Source organism: Mobula hypostoma, chromosome 1 (genome assembly GCF_963921235.1).
Source record: "Mobula hypostoma chromosome 1, sMobHyp1.1, whole genome shotgun sequence".
Taxonomy (NCBI): Eukaryota; Metazoa; Chordata; class Chondrichthyes; order Myliobatiformes; family Myliobatidae; genus Mobula; species Mobula hypostoma.
In genome coordinates this window covers 90447390-90467489 of record NC_086097.1, presented here as the reverse complement: position 1 = coordinate 90467489, position 20100 = coordinate 90447390, and the positions used below count along the sequence as shown (strand labels likewise).

General features: G+C 44.5%; 1 protein-coding gene and 1 long non-coding RNA gene across 2 annotated transcripts in view; both read right to left on the bottom strand.

Moving 5' to 3' along the window:
- The window catches only part of LOC134359416 (uncharacterized), a 114502-nt gene extending 95070 nt beyond the window's left edge, over window positions 1–19432 (bottom strand). Inside the window, exon 1 of the long non-coding RNA XR_010021115.1 lies at window positions 19402–19432. This is a non-coding gene — a long non-coding RNA (uncharacterized LOC134359416). The remainder of the gene's footprint in view (window positions 1–19401) is intronic.
- LOC134348733 (coiled-coil domain-containing protein 177-like) lies at window positions 7245–19075 on the bottom strand. Its single transcript, XM_063052540.1, has 2 exons — window positions 16254–19075; window positions 7245–8035 (listed from the first exon to the last, which is right to left on the bottom strand). Exon 1 carries the CDS (start codon window positions 18633–18635, stop codon window positions 16761–16763), a length of 1875 nt encoding a protein of 624 aa, XP_062908610.1. The 5' UTR covers window positions 18636–19075; the 3' UTR covers window positions 7245–8035; window positions 16254–16760.
- Window positions 19433–20100: the final 668 nt, after the last annotated feature.

Sequence of the window (20100 nt, the reverse complement as noted above, 5' to 3'; positions counted from 1 at the left end):
TGTGGTGCATATGGATTTGAGTAAGGTGTTTGATAAGGTTCCCCATGGTCAGATCATTCAGAAAGTCATAAAGCATGGGATCCAGGAAAACTTGCCTGTGTGGGCACAGAATTGGCTTGGTCATAGAAGGTAAAGTGTGGTAGTAGATGGAGTTTATCCTGCCTTGATGTTTGTGACCAGTGGTGTTCCCCAGGGATCTGCTCTGGGATCCCTGCCCTTTGTGATTTTTATCAGTGACTTGTATGAAAAAGTGGAAGGATGGTTACTAAGTTTGCAAACAGCTTGAAGGTTGGCCGTGTTGTAGACAAGTATAGGAGATTGTCAATGGTTACAATGAGACATTGGCAGGATGCAGACCTGTGCTGAGAAATGTCAGATGGAGTTCAATCTGGGAAAGTGTGAAGTGATTCACTTTGAAAGATCAAATTTGAAGACAGAATATAGGGTTAATGGCAAGATTCTTAGCAGTGTCGAGGAACAGGGAGATCTTGGGTTCCAGTTCCACAGATCCCTCAAAGTCACTGCACGAGTTCAGTGCCGTTACAAAGGCGTATTGTAATTTGACCTTCATTAGTTGGAGAATTGAGTTCAAGATCCATGACATAGTGTTGCAGCTCTATAAAACCCTGCTTAGACCACACTTGGAACATTGCGTTCGGTTCCGGCTACCTCATTATAGGAAGGATGTGGAAGCTTTGGTGAGAGTACAGAGGAGATTTACTGGGATGCCGCCTGGATTAGAGAGCATGTCTTATGAGGATAGGTTGAGCGAGCTAGGGCTTTTCTCTCTGGAGCGAAGGAGGATCGGAGGTTTCTTGGAGGTATACAAGATAATAAGAGGCATTGATCGAGTCGATAGTCAGAGACTTTTTCCCAGAGCAGAAATAGTTAATACAAGGGGCCATAATTTTAAGCTGATTGGAGGGAACTATAGAGGATGTCAGAGGTAAGTTTTTTCACACTGAGAGCGGTGAGTGTGTGGAATACCCTGCCAGGGCAGTGGTAGAGGTATATACATTGGGGCATTAAGCAATTTCTAGATAGGCACACAGATGATAGAAAAATGGAGGGCAATGTAAGAGGGAAGTTAGATTGATTTCAGAGTAGGTTAAAAGGTCAGCATAACATCATGGACCAAAAGACCTGCAATGGGCTGTAATGTTCTCTGTTCTTCCATATTCTAGAGGTATGACGGTTAGTTGGCCAACTTGGAGGTTGACTGCAACACAGGGGCAAAAAGTACAGGGAAAATTAGAGAAGGAATAGGATTGCTGCATTCTGGAATAAGCTTGATGGGCCAAATAGCCTCCTTTGTCATGTGGAAATAATGGATGAAATTCTTTAGGGTAGCAGAAGTGTACAGTTTAAAAAATGTTGCCTCTGCCTGGCGAGGGAAAGAGTTGATGGTCTGCAGAACTGTTGCTGTGTTATATGACTCAGTGACCCCAGAGAATACTATAGAGACCAAGTTCAGCAAAGCCTAATCTGACCAGCTATTCTTGTACAGGTCACTGTAAAATGTCACCAAAAACATACTTCAAGAAATACTCTTGAAGGTACTGGGCTGATCTTCACAATCCAGCATTAACAGTGTAGGGTGCTGTCAAAAACCAGTACATACTAACCCACTATTCCTAACCAATACACTCCTCCTCCTTGCCATTAGCTTCCAGCATAATCTATGGTCTTCCATCCTAATCACTTTCCTCTTCTCCCAATCACAACCTGTTTTGCTTCTCTCTTGGTCACTAGTGCCCTTGTGGGGCACTTCCCCTTCTTCCAAAGTACCCCTGCCTAATTCCCCTCTCTATGATCCCGAGCTCCTGCCACCCACCCTCCCCCACAACACACAACAACCCATTTCCCATCCTACTCACCAGCTTGTTGGTTACTACACAGCTCAGTATGATGGATGGACCCCTTAGGTGAGACACTGATAACATGGCCAAGAAAGCTTACCAATGCCTCTACTTCCTCAGGACACTAAAGAAATTCAGCATTTCAACCGTCAGCTCTTCGCAACTCTTATCGATGCACCAAAGAAAGCGTTCTGTCTGGATGCGATGTGGCTTGGTATGGCAACTACAGGAAACTGCAGAGTGGTGGACACAGCTCAGTGCATCACAGGAACCAGCCTCCACTCCACGGACTGTCTACTTACTTATCAATGCCTCAGTAAAGCAGCCAGCATAATCAAAGGCTCCACCTACCCCGGACATTCCCTCTTCACCCCTCTTCCATCCGGAGAAGATACAAAAGCCTGAAAGCACTTACCACAAGACTCAAGAACAGCCTCTATCCGACAGCTATCAGACAATTGAATGGACCTCTTGTATGATAAGATTGGCCTCACAATCATTATGACCTTGCACTTTACCCACTTACCCGCACTGTGTTTTTTTAATAGCTCATACACTTTATTCTGCATTGTTATTGCTTTCCCTTATTCTAGTTCAACGCACTGCCTGATGACTTTATCTGTATGAACAGTATGCAAGACAAGCTTTTCGCTGTGTCGTGGTTCATGTGACAATAACAAAGCAATGCCAATACCAACCTCCAGGATGGAGATGAAGATAGAGGTCTTCACTCAGAAGGTGTTGATCATGTGGTATTCCCCACCACAGAAGATGATGGCGGCCTGTTGGCTGCTTTCCAACCCATTAACCCCCATGTCAAGGAGAAATGAATAAGTAGGAAATGGCAACAGAGCAAACACAGCAGGAATCAAAGAGTCGCCAGTCTCTGGCTCATCTATTCTTGACCTGCTGCTGGATGCAGCACCCAAGCTGGCTGCTTATGCCTCATTGTGTCATTTCTCCCAAAAGTCTAGGTGTGACAGGTTCAAGTCCTGCGCCTGAGATGTTGAGCATGGTTGTCCCTTCCTGTTAAAGATCTCAGGTACAGGTACAAGGAAGACACAGGAATTTCTCTTATGTGTTCTGGCCAAGATGCACCCTCAACAGATGGCATTATCTGGACTTCATCATATTACTGGCTGTGGGATCTTGCACAGCCTGGAAAATGTCGTTAACCAGTAATCCTGGCTCCAACCTTTGCCATTTTACAACAATGGCCACATTTTAAAATTTAAAATAATTGTAAAACATTTAGGGACTGCCTGAGCTTGTGAAAGGCATGAGGTAGGAGCAGGAGTAAGCCACAGTCCCCAAGTCTGCTCTGTCAGTTGATATGATTATGGTTGATTATCTTCCTGGGCCTTCCCTCCTGTTGTGTGCCATTCCCCCAGTAACCCTGAATACCCTGGTCTTTCTGACTTTCTCTTTCAATCTCCGCAATGATTCAGCCTTCACAACCCTCCGGGGCAGAAAACTCCAGGGTTACACCTTATGTTAGATATAAGAAGCAGGAAGCAGAAGGGGATCATCAGAAATATAGGGTAGTCTGATACACTTACACCTCATGTATGTCGGATTTTCACTGATTCTATTTCCTCTGCGACTCTCCCGAAAACTATTTATGAAGCTTCAATCTCCTTAATTCCTAAAAAAGGAAGATTTATCTGAATGTGCTTCCTATAGACCAATCTCCTTATTGAATGTGGATTTTAAAATTCTTTCTAAGATCTTGGCTAATACCTACTGTTATTTCCAATGACCAAACTAGATTTCTTAAAAATAGATATTCACATTTTAACATTTGAAGATTATTAAACATTATTCACTCTTCTCCATCTAAAGAATCTGAATGTGTTGTTTTTCTTGATGCAGAGAAAGCATTTGATAGGGTGGAGTGGTCTTATTTGAGGTTTTGGCAAGATTTAATTTTGGCCCAGGATTTATTTCCTGGATCAAATTGATCTATCATGCCCCTGTGGCTGCGGTTATAACTAATAATCAAACATCTCCCTGTTTTAGATTATATAGGGGTACTGGGCAGGGATGTCCTCCTAGCCCTTTATTATTTAACTTGGCTTTAGAACCCCTTGCTATTGCTCTTACAGATTCTAATACTGTTCAGGGTATTAAGAGAGGGGACAAAATATACAAGGTTTCATTATATGTAGATGAACTGTTAGTTTATATTTCAGATCCAAGGAAATCTATTCCTTCTATGTTAGCTATATTTTCTGAATTCAGTAGTTTTTCTGGGTATAAATTAAATTTACATAAAAGTGAGTTTTTCCTATTAATAATTACTCGGATCCAAATTATCAAGTACCTTTTAGTATTGCTAAAAATTACTTTACCTATCTTGGTATTAAAATTACTAAAAATTTTAAGGACCTCTATAAATATAATTTTTTCCATTAATTGAATACACCAAACAAAAGCTTTCTAAATGGTCGCCTATGACATTATCATTAATAGGTCAAACTAATGCTATTAAAATAGTTTTACCAAAATTCTTATATATATTTCAGGCAGTTCCTTCCTTTGTTCCTAAAATGTTCTTTGACAGAATAGATTCTATAATCTTATCTTATATTTGGAACAATAAAAATCCTAGATTGAGTAAACCCTTATTGCAGAAATTGAAAAACGATGGTGGTATGGCTTTACCAAATTTTAGAATGTATTACTGGGCAATTAACATTGATATATTACTTTTTGGATTCACTATTCAGATATACATGAATGTCCTTCATGGTTGGATTTGGAGGAAAACTCAGTGAAGGGCCTCTTTACTGGGAGCTCCTCTTCCTTTTTTGTTTTCTAAGATTAGCAAACAAGATTTTAATCCCATTATTAAACATACATTAAGAATTTGGTTTCAGTTTCATAGATTTTTTGAGTTAAATAATTTTATTCTTTCTGATAATATCCATCTCAATCATTTTTTTAAACCATCAATTTTGAATAAGGCCTTTTTAATTTGGAAAACCCAGGGAATAATAACTTTTTCAGATTTGTTTTTCAGGGACTGTTTAATATCTTTCTCTCAGTTAGTGGATAAGTATGATTTATCTAATGTACACTTTTTTAGATATTTACAAATTGGAAATTTTTTTACATGGTTTATTACCAAATTACCCTTCTGTTTATCCACCTAATATGACAGATGCTCTCTTTCAGCTTAAACCATTTCAAAAAGTTTCAAAAATATAGGGTAGCCAGGAAGGAGCTTAAAAAAGGATTTAGGAGAGCTTGAAGGGGGCATGAGAAGGCCTTGGCATGTAGGATTAAGGAGAACCCCAAGGCGTTCTATGCGTATGTGAGGAACAGAAGGATGACAAGAATGAAGGTGGGGCCGCTAAAGGATAAAGAAGGCAACATGTGCCTGGAGGCGGAGGAGGTTGGGGAGGTCCTAAATGAATACTTTGCTTCAGTATTCACAAGCGAAAAGGACCTTGATCAAGGTGTGGTCGAAATAGAACAGGCCTGTGTGCTGGACAATGTGGAGATTAAGGAAGAAGTAGTGTTGGATCCTTTTGAAACCATCCAGGGATGGATGTGATATACCCCAGGTTGCTGTGGGAAGTGAGAGAAGAGATCGCTGGAGCAGTAGCTATGATCCTTGAATCCTCTCTGGCTGCAGGGGAGGTGCCGGAGGATTGGAGAATAGCAAATGTAGTTCCCTTGTTTAAACAAGGTAATAGGAAGAATCCTGGGAACTATTGGTGAGCCTTACGTCGGTGGTCTGCAAACTACTGGAAACGATTCTTAAGAATTACTTAGCCTAATAGGTTAGATTTACCACAGTGCATAATTATCTATTTAAATGTTTATTTTGCTTTTATATCATCTCAATGTGTACTTAAGAATGTATAAATAATTGTAGTTTTATACATATAAAAAAATGGAAAAGGTTATATGTGTGAAAAAAGTACATGATAATTGTGAACTCCTTACCAAATAAAAATAAAATTAAAAAAAAAGAATAGGATCTCCGAGCACTTGGGGAAGTACAGTCTACTCAAGGATAGTCAACGTGGCTTTGTGAAGGGAAGGTCGTGCCTCACGGGCCTAATTGAGTTTTTTGAAGAGGTAACAAAAGAAATCGATGAGGGTAGGGCGATAGATGTGGTCTACATGGATTTTAGCAAGGCATTTGACAAGGTCCCCCATGACAGATTCATCCAGAAAGTCATAAGGCATGGGATCAGTGGAACCTTGGCTGTTTGGATAAAAAAAATTGGCTTAAAGGAAGAAAGCAGAGGGTAGTAGTGGAAGGAAAGTATTCTGCTTTGTGATCGGTGACTCGTGGAGTGCCGCAAGGATCTGTCCTGGGACCCCTGCTCTTTGTGATTTTTATAAACGACCTGGATGAAGAGGCGGAAGGATGGGTGAGTAAGTTTGTGGACGACACGAAGATTGGAGGAGCTGTGGATGCAGCTGTAGGTTGTCGAAGGTTACAAGAGGATATAGACAGGATGCAGAGTTGGGCAGAAAAGTGGCAGATGGAGTTCAATCTGGAACTGTGAGGTGATGCATTTTGGAAGGACAAACCAGAAGGCTGAGTACAGGGTTACTGTTCGGTTACTTAAGAGTGTGGATGAACAGAGGGACCTTGGGGTTCAAATCCATACATCCCTCAAGGTCGCTGCACAGGTTGATAGGATAGTTAAGAAGGCCTATGAGATGCTAGGCTTCATTAATAGGGGGATTGAGTTCAAGAGTAGAGAGATCATGTTGCAACTCTACAAATCTCTGGTGAGACCACACTTAGAGTATTGTGTTCAGTTCTGGTCACCTCATTATAGAAAGGATGTGGAAGCTATGGAGAGGGTGCAGAGGAGATTTACCAGGATGTTGCCTGGATTGGAAAACAAGTCTTTTGAGGCAAGGTTAGCATAGATGGGACTTTTCTCTTTGGAGCGTAGTAGGATGAAAGGGGACTTGATAGAGGTCTACAAGATTATGACAGGCATAGATAGGGTGGATAGCCAGTACCTGTTTCCCAAGGCATGAATAGCAAACACCAGAGGGCATATGTACAAAGTTAAGGGAGGGAAGTTTAGGGGAGACATCAGGGGTAAGTTTTTACACAAAGGGTTGTGGGTGCCTGGAATGACTTGCCAGGGATGGTGGTGGAGGCTAAAACATTAGGGGTATTTAAGAGCCTCTTGGACAGGCACATGGATGAAAGAAAAACAGAGGGTTACGGTGTAGTGTGGGTTAGTACTTTTTTTAAAGGAATATATGGGTCAGCACAACATCGAGGGTCGAAGGGCCCGTACTGTGCTGTAGTATTCTAGTGTCTAGTATCTAATGTTTTATGTACACACGGAGTGAGGAGGAAGAAATAAATACCACAGAGATTTTGTTTAAAAACAGGAAGAATTTAATACAATCCTAAAACAGCATTTTTTTTAACTGCACCAGTCCATTACACTGTAACTTCCACAACAAAAGTCCCATTTGGCGCAGAGGTGAGCACACAATGTAAGCTTGAAGGAATTAACAAAGCAGAACCAAAGGACAGCTTTAGTACCTCCTGTGGCAGGCCTGAACAATCACTCCCTCAGACACCGAGCAAATCTTTCAGCTGCAGAAGGCAAGCCACAGCAGCACAGACACATCAGCACACCCACAGAAAGTGGACTGGACACACTGTGATCTCGAGGGATTCAATGTCAGCCTCCTCCCACCAGGAGGTCTGGCTTAGCCTGCTCTTCTCCCACCACAATTATTTTTCTAACTTTCAAATAAACTCAGAGAAAATATACAGCCGAGAAAGTATTTGAAGCACAAAGACACAACTGAAATCAGCATTATGCAAGGAGCCAGCACCAGTTTCCTTTGAGGTCTTGGGGGAGCAGTATTCCAATGCATGCAACGTGCAGATATAGCACAGGAGGTAAGGAAAGCCTCCATGGAGAAAAGCAGCATCATCACCTACCCTGTGGAAACCTCTGATGGAGGGGGCATTTGGGAGGGTATTGAGAGCCTCGAGACCATTGGTCAGCAGCACAAGGAAACCCCACACGTAGAGCGGTGGGGGCGGGTCACCCCATCAACTATCCACCCGCTCCACAAGGCAATTTCTGCCCCGTCTGTGGGAGAGTCTACAGCTCGCACTGCCTCACCGGACACCTCACCAGAGCAGAAGCAAGTCACGCTCCATCTGCAGTCTGTCAGGGGAAAAGAAAAAACATGTGAAATCCGCAGCAGGCCTGCCCACCAGGAGCCAAATGGTTACTCTAACATAGATCTGTCGTCAAGTTGTCAATCCAGGTTGGTGACCCATGCGACGGGTTCTTCAACATGTTCCAGCATGCACTGCTGGAGTGGCTGAGTCTAGTCAGGCATCCCAGGGAAGACAACTGAAACTCATGAGGGGTGACTGCGGCATTATGCCGGGGGTCTCCACCTTTAATGTGCCTCAGGGCAGTGGCTGAAGAAGAGACGGGTCCCTTAATCAAGCCCTTCTCTCTGCTGGCAAGGCCACACCCTGCAGTGAAGACCTGCCCATTTACAAAACATGTATTCCTATCAGAAAATTACAGATTGACATCAACTGGCTTCACTGCATCGGGCTCCCCACATACAAGGCTATCGATGGTACTTCTGGAAAGTGCGACAGGCACGCTGAGTTCTTGGGCTGTTTTTGTTGTCAGAAATTTGGATTAAATTCCATCACAGCACATAAATATGCTGGCCTACATGATAACATTTGTGCAACACACACGAAGTGCTGGAGGAACTCAGCAAGCCAGGCAGCATCTAGGAAAAGAGTAGTTGACATTTCCTAGATGCTGCCTGGCCTGCTGAGTTCCTCCAGCATTTTGTGTGTTGCTCAGATTTCCAGCATCTACAGATTTCTCTTGTTTATGATAGTATTTGTGCCCATTTTAAATCTCAATTGATATTTTTCTAGGTTTCTCACAGAATTGTCTATAAGGATTAGTCTTCAGTTTCCCAAACTCCTAGAGGAACTCAACTGGTTAAGCAGCTTCTATGGAGCAAAATGGAAAGTCAACGTTTGGGTCAAATACTCTTAAAGGTTTTCAATCCGAAATGCCTCAATCCTTCCATAGACGCCACCTGACCTGCTGAGTTCCTCCAGCTTTTGGAGTGTTGCTTCAGATTCCAGCGCCTGCAGTCTCCCGTGTCCCCCGGAAAATCCAGGATAACCCTCAAGGGTCAGCAACACATCCTCAACAACAGAGAAGTTCACATGGAACAAGAATAAAAGGTCTCACAATTTATTGCTTTCCATTTGTTGCTATTTTATCCCCTCTGTACACTGTATATAATTCCTAGGACATTTTGCTCATTTTTGGAAATCACAGATCCCAAGCTTTCTTAAACTGTGCTGCACTGGAAGCTGTTTTGCTTAAACTACTTTAGCTAAATCACTTTAGTTTCGCTTTTTGATCCTGTTGAGAGGGAAAAAAATATTTTGAAGTGCTTCCCATTGCTCCTACATCATCATGTCCTTTAAATTATCAATGTACCTGCCTTCAGCTGTTGTGAGGCAGAGAACGCTAGACTTTTCAACTGCCCCAATCCTGGACCGCTCCCCACCCCTCACACAAACCATTCACCCCAATCAAAGGTATATTTTCCGAAATGTATCAGAAGGGTGGGAGCACTTCTGGCCATGCCATCACTAACCTGGTAATGTTGAGGCTTCTTGCAGTGGCTGTCCCATTCCACAGCCACCTTCACTTCAAGTCTCCCATCCCGCACCCAACACCTCATCTCAGCTGGAGCACACTTTAAGATGTATTCAAATACCGGGAGCTGGATCACGTGAACTGACAGCCCACATCTCAGACCCCATGGGCGGAGTTGCTGGCTCAGCAAAAGATATTCCAGAGGCTTGAGGACACACCCCGGATGAGGCTCACTCAGTACAGTGCAGATTGAAGAACAGCACTATCAGTGATGATGTCTACTATAAGAAAGGGTTAAATGGGGTTCCTCCTTGCTATATGTTAAAATAAAAAAATACACGTCTGTGAGACAAAATGGCATTAGCTTGGAGTGAAACTGTTTTGAGAAAGTAGAAGAGAACCAGTCCTTAGCAATGTTTTGAGAAAATTAAGGGAGCACAAGTCTACAGCCATAATAGGGGATAATAGTGAAAGACATGTCTGCCTGGGAAAGGTGAGATAACTATGTGTTCCCATGGGAAAGTGCTAGTGTAAGGGATTTTGAAGGGTACAAAAATGGGGCACTTTTATTGGTGTGGGGAGAGCTTTGCCTTATGCTACATATCAGGTAGGCTAGTGAAGAGTTGGAGAACATGGGGACGAGTATGCCAAGAGTGAGAGATGAAAGTTCGTTGGCATTCCACAGATCAGCTTGTTTAGTGGATCATAAGTATTATTTTGATTTTTGTACTCCTACTACTGTTTTCTTTCAGTATTGCATGTCTGCCAGTTCTAATAAAGTGATTTCTCGTCGTTTAACACAGGTGCAGTGCCTCCCTGTTTATGAATAGATATGCAAATACTGAGCTGAATCAGAAAAGGACACAGAATAAACTTTAAAATAATTTTTGTTACATCTACCAAGTAACCAAGAGTACGACGTGGACTAAAATCTCTTCTTCTCTTAGACTGGAAATATTCTGAAGAAGTACCTGGATAAGAAATCTGGCAATATTTAAACCCATCTAGGGAACAGATGACCTGGTCACTTGCACGCGGTGGCCACTTTATTAGATACACCTGTCCATCTGTGCGTTAATGTAAATATCCAATCAGCCAATCATATGGCAGCAACTCAATGCATAAAGGCATGCAGACATGGTCAAGAGGCTCAGTTGTTGTTCAGATCAAACATCAGAATGGAGAAATGTGATCTAAGTGACCTTGACCATGGAATGATTATTGGTGCTATGAATATCTTAGAAGCTGCTGACCTCCTGGGATTTTCAAACACAGCAGTCTGTAGAGTTTACAGAGAATGGTGCAAAAAACAAAATCTACTGAGCAAAAACGCCTAGTTAATGAGAGAGGTCAGAAGACAATGGCCAGACTGGATCAAGCTGACAGGAAGACGACAGTAACTCAAATATCAGACATTACAACCGTGGTGTGCAAAAGAACATCTCTGAACAACTACATGCTGAGTCATGAAGATTATGGGCTTTGGCAGCAGAAGACCACGAACATACACTCAGTGGCCACTTTATTAGGTACAGGAGCATTCCAGTACTCTTTGTTAGATCATATTTTTCACCACATTTCCTGTTACATTTCCTTCATTACAAGAGCAACTGCATGCTGTTTTTTTTTGTTTTAGGATGTGGGCACTGCTGGTAAATACAGCATTTACTGCCCATGCCCGTTGTGCTTAAGAAGGTGGTGGTGGTGAACTGCCTTCTTGAACGACAGCAGTACTTCCAGTGAAGGAACTCCCACAGTGCTGCCAGGCAGGGAGTTGTGGAGTTTAAACCCACTGACTGTGAAAGATCAGCCAGACATCTCCTGGTCAGGACGTTGTGTGAATTGGAGTGGAACCTGGAGCTGGTGTTAAGCCATGGCCCCAATGCTCTTTCGTCATTCTTATTAATAGATTTAGTAGGTGCTGTTGCAGCAGCTTAGACCAGGGGTTCCCAGCCTTTTTTATGCCATGGACCCCTACCATTAACCAGGGAGTCCATGGGAACCTTTGGCTTAGACATATCATTTTGCACTCTTTGCAACATACTGGAAGGGAGAATGACAGGCAGTAGGCGGGCAAACAATCAAAAGGCTGAATGGTATCAAATCGAACTCATTAGAGTACAACTCATTCAAGAAAATGGGAGTATCTTCATCAAATTTAATATAAAGTACTTCCCAACAAGATGTCATGGACGTTGATATATTACTAAAAAAGGTTTTCTTTCTAGATGCTCAAGAAATCTAAAGACTACCCTGTGTATCTGAGTGTGCCTGAGAAGCTGGCCAGCTCTAATATGTTTCAGGGACCTCAGAATGCACTAAACACCACATTCTCCTCTGGAGACCACAGGGCCCCAATTACTCCTCTCCACAGCTCCAACCTCAATGCCAACCTCGTCTGCCTTGTCTGAAGCTTTCTCCAAGAAATTCAGGCAAGAAGCTTTGTCAAAATGCAAGAAGCAGATTGTCCGACCCTAAGCAGCCATCATTTTGTGCCATATCATACGACATCATCATTATGTACCGTGTCATATGACATCATCATTGTGCCACATCATATGACATAGGCAATCATGGTTGACCATGATTGTTCTTGGCAAATTTTTCTACAGAAGTTGTTTTCTAAGCACAAAGCATAGAATTATATGAGAATGACAATCCATTCATTCCAACTGTGCTCTCACAGTGTGTGTACGTGTACACCACATAAGCTCTTCCCATCCTGCTTCATTGCACATTCACCCTCCAATCCTTATTCTGTCATGTCCTTCTCCAGCTTTAGTGTACTACGTCTACACAACTCACCTAAACCCTTCTTATGGTTCCACTAAGTCCAGGTTTCTCATACAAATCCTTCCTGGATTTATCAGCGGCAACCTTGTCTTTATCCACTTTACAACAAGGGGTAATGTGGGGTTAAATTTTCTGAGTACAAGCCTGTAACGAATCAGTGGCTGATTGCACTGAGCACATCAGCTTACACCAGATTTCCATGCTTGTACTGTACATACAATATGCTTAGCATGCACCCACATCTGACCTCTTGCCTTGCCCTTGTAGGCATTAGGCTGGGGGTGGGGGGGGGGGAGGGATAAATCACATACACTTCACATCTGGCCCCTCAGTTTCTCACCAGCCACTGCTGATCCATCTTGCAATAGCCTACTAATGCAAATGCATTGTAGACCTTCCTCAGAAAAGGAAAGCTAATTTATTTTTAGACTTTACTGTAATTAATATTATTATTAATTTAATTTAATGACCATTTCACTGGTTTAATTTTTATTTTTAAACACCTTTCAATGACTGATGATCTGGGACATTTAGAAAATGGTGGAGAAGGCTTTTATCTGCTCAAGTTGTCCGAGGCCCTTCCCAGCAATCTGCTGGCTAGGCCTACGCCTCTATGGCCTGTGGCTCAGTTGCAGCTCGCAGACTGTTCTGCCTTGCAGTGGGGTTGCAACTGCGAAAGTGGCAGCAGCGAGGCTGCAGATGTCTACTGCACTTACAAAAGGGGAGTACAGAGAGCAAGCTGGACTGTGCATAACCTGACTCACCTGCTCTTTCAAACCCTTTCACAACGCTGAATCCTTTTTAAACAATCGTATTTACCAGTGAAGAGTGTGCTAGCCTTTCCCCTCATAATATCCTTGTAAATGTTTTTTTTGCATGAAACCAAAAACTATAGTCATTCAACACGTAAAAAGGCCCCTTGGCCCAGCTGGACCATGCTGACCAAATATTGCCATCTAAGCTAGTCCGAGTAGCTCACTTTTGGCCCACTTCCCTCTAAACCAGGGATTCCCAACCTTTTTAATGCCGTGGACCAATACCATTAAGCACAGGGTCAGGTTGAGAACCCCACTCTAAACCTTTCTCATCCATGTACCCGTCCAGGTACATTTAAATACTGTTAAAGCACCAGCCTCAACCATTTCTCTGCTGATTCATTCTATATACTGAAAACCCCCTCGTGCCCCTATTAAACCTCTCCCCTATTTGTGACTGTCCTACACTATTTTGTGAGATCAAACTTGGGCACAAAGCCTGCCCTAACCAAGTTCGACACACTTGCACATCACTGCTTTCCATTACTAATCATCTAGAACAACACCCAGGGCTGTGTTAACCCTTTTATTGAAAAGCCCAAAGCAAGGTGACCAGTACTCAACGAGTGCAAAGTAGAAACAGAAGAAATAAGGAAGGTACCCTGCTCTCTGATTCACGTATTTTTGACCTGACTCCACACAGACCTTTATGTGGGTTATTAATATCTCTGGGACTCCAAAAGATCACGGGTCATTATTTGTACTTTTAGTTCTGTGGTATAGGGTAGGTTTATATCTCAATCCAGCAATTTGAGCATGTTATCCTCATACTGTAGTACAAAGGACTGCTGCTGTATACTATGTGTCCTTATGACACAGAAGGAGGCCACTTTGGCCCTCTAGTCAATGTTGGCTAACAGAGTGATCCCACTCCCTGCTAATTTTCCCTGTATCCTACTTCCACTACACCCCCAACACCCAACAGCCCCCAGATTCGATCACTCACCCACACACCAGCACTGAGTTAGAGAGGCCAATCTAACTATCAACTCGCATGACTTCAGAGCATCTGGATCAAACCCAAACAGGCACAGAGAAAACATGCAAATCCCACACAGAAAGCATCAGAGGTCACAGCTGAACCCAGGTCACCGAAACTGTAAGGGAGCAGCTCTATCAGCTACACTTCCTCTAGCGACAACACCACTGTATATTCTGAATTCTCTTTTCTTTGTACTAGCCTATGTATGGTGTGATTTGACTAGAAGGCTTAGAAACAAAAAGACTTCTCACTACATCTCGGTGCATGTGACAATAATAATCCATATCAATGCCACAAGTTACTTTAAAAAAAAACAGGCTAACCCTACTGGCCAATATTTATTCTTCAGCATCTGGGAAATAGATTTCCTTTCCAATATCTCTCTACAGTTTGTGAATGGTACATTAGTTAGAGTGGTACGGAGCCCTGGATAGAAGAAGTGACTTGGGCTGTTTGAGGCTCATATAATTAGTGGCTCACTATAAGCTAAGAAGGGATGAGATCAATGCAGGGAAGCATTAACGCAGTGGGTTGAGATGCAATAGTGTTGAAAAAAAATAACAGGGCTTTGGTTAGATTGATGGGCCGGGATTGAATGGTGGTGCGATTCAGTGTTTGAAGGGAGAGAGGTTTTAAAGTTGGGAGCTGTATGGGTGAGAGGTGAAGATGGTAAGATTCTCTGATGTAAATGAAATGCTGTTATTGCTGATGAAGGTCAGCCACAAGTATGTATTTCAAGACTGGAGAATATACAAGAAAATCACGTTAAGGAAACAGAGGCAATGACAGTTGTAAGATTGAAATAAACAGACTATGCAGAGATACACAACATGAAAGTATTCAGGCAGCCAGGGAAATCACCAGTACTATTACTCATGACCAGACAGAGAACCGAAGGTCAAATGCACAGAAGGGCAGATGCCGCCAATCCTGCATCATCAATGTCTGAAGCTGACACAAATCACACTTCACAACCAGTAACAGACTGGACCTTAGCAAAGCACCAGAGAAAAACAGTACAGACATTGTCATGTGACTACAATATCAATCAAATCGCAGACGAGGAGTCAGTCTCTCTCTCTCCCCCTCTCTCTCCAGTTACAATGGCATTTATATACGGGGTATGAATGCCCACAACACTAAATTTGGTTAAAAAGAATTCAATATTCCTAATCTTTTCTTGATGTGATTTCTTATGTATAAGTAGGATTATTTGGTTGAAGAAAGAGGAGGAACCAAGGACGTGGGTTTATTTGGCTATGGTTTGGATTGCTCGATTGTCTACACATCACACTACTTTTCTAGGCCAGCTTAGGGGGCAATTATATTTTAACTCAGGCCAGAGTCAGATACTTAAGCAAGCTTCCTGTAGGATTTCAACAACAATCTAACTACTCCAGGTTCATTCTTGATTTAAACTAATTGCAAAATTTTGAAATTGAACTCAGTGTCTCAAACTGAGATATAAACCCTTCACTCAATTGCTGCCCCCGTATTTTTACAGTTACTACACTAAACTTTTGAATTCCAGAAAGAAAACTCTGATTTACCCACTGCCCATTGCTTAAGGTTTAACAGAGGGTAATCAGTTCCATATCTATATATTAATGGTAAATATATAATTATTGTACACTTGTGTGACTCCACATCATCACATGGGCCCCTCCCTTGCCCTTCATGCTTGTTGTCCCTCCAGTGACACCATAGCCACAGATTCTTCACAAGGACTGCATCTTCACAAGTGTAATCATCCCAAATCGTCGAAAAATTATCAAAGGAATTCTCCTCACCTGGGTGCATGGGGAGAATTCAGATAAGCACAATTAATATGAAGCAATCATATCTGCAATGCTAATGGGACAAAGGCCACCATATTCATTTGAAAAAGGAGACTGAACCTGAGGGAAAGCTAAAATCTTTCTCTCAGGTCTGATTTACAAATCCATTCCTGAGATGTAACATCAGAATTCCCAATTGCTGCAGAATTTACCTCCCAGTCATTCCCCCTTCCCAGTACCTGAGTTTACTTCAGTGACCACTTCTCATCTATTCATGCAATGGATCCAATCCTGTCATGATCCATTTTCACTTAAAACATCCTTTCACCCTAAATTAAAATCATCAAAATTTGTGCACTCACTTTGCTCGATCAAAATCGATGTAAACAGATTGGTTAAGGATTCTCCTGCATCTCTGGAGTATGAATGAAACAGTTAATGCCGAAGATAATGACAATCCAGTGTTTAAGCAGTAGTTATGGATCTAAAAAAGATTTACAGCAGCCATGCTGTGTAAGTTGGTCCTTTCAGAAGGGATCTTGTCCATATTGTGTACAATAACAAAAATCCCTTCCATACTTAAAAGTCTGATACAATGGTTATTGCCCTTGAAAAGAACACAAGTTTATCTGCACTTGCCAAAGTTACCAAGAAAATGTTGAATCAGTTACGACCTGTTAAAGGAAAGTGTTAATTAAAGCAACCATTTACTCAATTAATCAAATTCTGTTGTGCTCTGTACAACATCAAACATTATGCACTACGTACACCACACAGCTCAATGGATCTCCTGGAATATAAGCAGTTTTTTAAAAAAAAGGCATTGATTGGATTAGTTCTCAAGAGTCCACAAGGGGGACGTGCCCAGCCTACTTTCTGTCCAGGTGGGCATGTAGTTCTGCTTCCAGTGCCATCTTGTCAAAGGTCCTTGTGTTTATTTCCACCCGCACCTTATCCCGGATTTGAAAGGAGGCTCTGGCCAGCGAGCGAGAGTTCTCCAGCGCAATCTGTCTCTCTCTGAAGATCCTCTCGCTTTTCTCCGACTTCTTGGCTATTGAATGCTGTATTTCCCTCCTCTTGTACTCCTCGTCCTCCTCCACCTTCAGCTTGTTCAGTCTGTGGATTCTCTCCTTCTCTGTCCTGCTTTGCACAGCCTTGCGAGATATCTGGTTGATCTTCTCCTGAGCCACCTGCGTGGCGTGCTGCAGTTTCCTCTCCGTGGCTCGGGCCAGGCTCTTCAGGTGCTCCCTGTGCTCCTTCTCGTGCTGTTCCAACGCTATCCGTGCCCGTTGCATCTGCAGTTCCTCCCGGCTGGCCCTCTCCTTCAGCTCCCGGTTCCTCTTTTCCATCAGCTGCTCGTAGTTTTCCTGAGACTTGGCCAGCTTTCGCTCCAGGGACTTCTTCAGCATCTTCCTCTCCATTTCCATCTCCTTGGTGATCTCCTTCAAGGCCGCCTCATGCTTCAGTTTCTCCACCATGTTGGCCAGCTTCCTCTCGCGCAGCAACTTCTCCTCCCTCTCGGCCTTCTTCTGCTTGGCCAGGGTTAACTTCTGGTGAAGCAGCTGGTCTTTGAACTCAAGGTCCATCTTCACCTCCACCTCCTTGGTCCTGAGCTGCTCTTGCTGGTGCATCTTCCTCTCCTGAGCCTCCAGCTTGGCATTCTCTAGCCTGCCTCTCCGCTGTTGCTCCTGGCTGTCTGCCAGCAACTTCCACTTCTCCTCCTGCAGCATGGACTGGTGCTCCTTCAGCAGGGCTACCTCCTTCTGCTCCTGGCTCATCTTGGCTCTGCGCGCCTCCAGCCTGGACTCCCACATCTTGCGGCACTGCAGCAGGGCCCGCTGCCTCTCCCTCTCCTCGACCTCCCTCCGCGTGGCCTCCCTCATCCTGTGCGTCTCCCACTCCACGTGAGCCCGGTAGCTCTGGCTGCTCATCAGCGCCTCCTCCTGGTGCCTGGCCAGCATGAGAGCAGCTATCTTCCTGTCCCTCTCCGACACTTCTCCATGTCCACCCCTCTTCACCTCCTTCGCCAGCTTGGCCACCTTCTTGGCCGTCTGCGGCGACTGGGACAGGTCGCCAAGGCTGAGGCTCTTCCCGATGGCAGATGGTATCCCAGTCAGCTCTCTTCCTCTGGGGCTTTCCTTCAGCCAACGGCTCCTGCCCTTACAGGTGTCTCCACTGAAGGAGGAAGATGCCCCAGAGTCGGAGGAGGTTGCATTGGAGCTGGCATCCTTCTTCTTCTGCAAAGACTCCATTGAGTAGCTCTTGCACCTGCTCATATCCAATGCAGGTGTCTTTTTAGTCATGGGGGCCGGAGATGACGGCAAGCTGTTCCTGGCCGGTCCACATTTCCTCCTCCTCTCCAGTCTGATAATCCTTTCCCGTTCCTCCCTGCAGTCCCTCAGCTTCCTGCGCCTCTCCTTCTCGTACACCTCGTAGAGGCCGGCCGCCACCCTCATCGACCTGGCCGGCGCTTCCTTGGCGAACTCGTTGACCGATTTGTGCAGCAGCTCCACCGGCTTCACCCCGCACCTCGCACACGCCTCCAGCGACCGGGGGCTGGTCAGCACATAGCGGCTGCCCTCGGCTTCAGCACTGTTGAAGTTGTCCAGATCCAGGTGCAACAGCGGCGACTCCTGCCTCAGCACCGCCGCCGCGTCCAAGCCACCCCCGGTCACCGGCTCCCCGCCTCCCACAGCTCCGTCCGCCGGCGCCTGGCCGGCCCCGTTCCCGGCAGGGTCCACCATCCTCCGTTCTCACCGTTGTGCCTACAACCAGGCTGCCGTTCAGATGGGGAGAGATTGTGGACGCACGCCCCAACACCATCGCACACCAGCGCGTCTCCCCTGAGATAATTTATTCACCGATTATATAACTTTACCATCGTGCGTAATGCAAGTAAGAGATTGCAACCCAGGCTACACACAGTTGCAATGCACTTTAACAAATTCAACCACTATGTCTTATATATAATTGCCGAGGCACCTACTGCATCTATCCGCTCCCACCGCCCTGGCGGTAGATCAAATGGTGCAGGATTTTTCCTAGATCAGCGCAATGTAACCTCAGAAACCATCCGCCGGCGAAATGCGACCAGATAATGAATAAATGATCGTCGGCGCCGCAGGGTGAAGGTTGACCTTGGGGCGATACAGTGGAAGGGGAAGGGTCCGGGTCCCGCCTTTTGTTGCCGCTGGTACGCGAGAATGCCGCGGAGCCCCAATCCACACGGCTGCTTTTGTTGGTGGATGCTCGATCGCACTCTGTACCAGTCCCTGAGCTCGTCTCCGTCTTTGCTGCTCGTCCGCCCGGTTAACCCTTCGCCTGCGGGCGTCTCCTCGCATTGCAATGCTGAACTAACTAGGGTGCGCTCGGCAACGGCTGTACTCCTCCCCCACCCCCCCATCCAAATCCTCACCACCACCTCTCCCCCACCCTCCCACACTGCATCCCTCCCCCTCTCTCTCCGTCGTTCCCTCTTCACTTCACTTCCAACCATCTGCCTCCCATTACCTCCAGTCTCTTTAGAGAGGATCCAGCCGGGTTTCTGGGGTGGTGGGTGGACCTACACTTACAAGGAGAGAGATTAGAAAGGCTGGGGTAGTTTTCTTTGGAGAAGGTTGATGGCAGTTCTGATGGAAGATGAAATATCTTAAGAGATGAAAATGAAGCTAATAGGAGGAAAATTTATTAACTTTGCAGATCACACTGAAGCAGGTTGTGTAAACAGTGAAGAGGAATATCAAGAAATAGGAAATCAACATAAGAAATAGGAACACACACAAAAGTTGCTGGTGAACGCAGCAGGCCAGGCAGCATCTCTAGGAAGAGGTACAGTCAGACCTGACCTGACGAAGGGTCTCGGCCCCAAACGTTGACTGTACTAGCTCTTCTTTCAGTTAGTCCTGATGAAGGGTCTTGGCCCAAAACGTCGACTGTACCTCTTCCTAGAGATACTGCCTGGCCTGCTGCGTTCACAGGTGAAGTGTATGTGTGTTGTTTGAAATTCCAGCATCTGCAGGTTTCCTCGTGTTGGTGTTTTTATAAGAAATAGGACCAGGAGTGGGTCATCCCTCCCGTCCAGCCTGCTCTGCTATTCAGTAAGACCATGGCTGATCTGACCATCTGCTCAGTTCCATCTACCTGGCATTTCCCCAGATCCTTTAATTCCCCATCTATGCAAAAACCTAACTGTGTCTTGAATATATTTAA

Excerpts from the sequence above, each read along its gene's own strand:
- LOC134348733 (XM_063052540.1), bottom strand. The coding sequence starts at position 18,635 with ATGGTGGACCCTGCCGGGAACGGGGCCGGCCAGGCGCCGGCGGACGGA.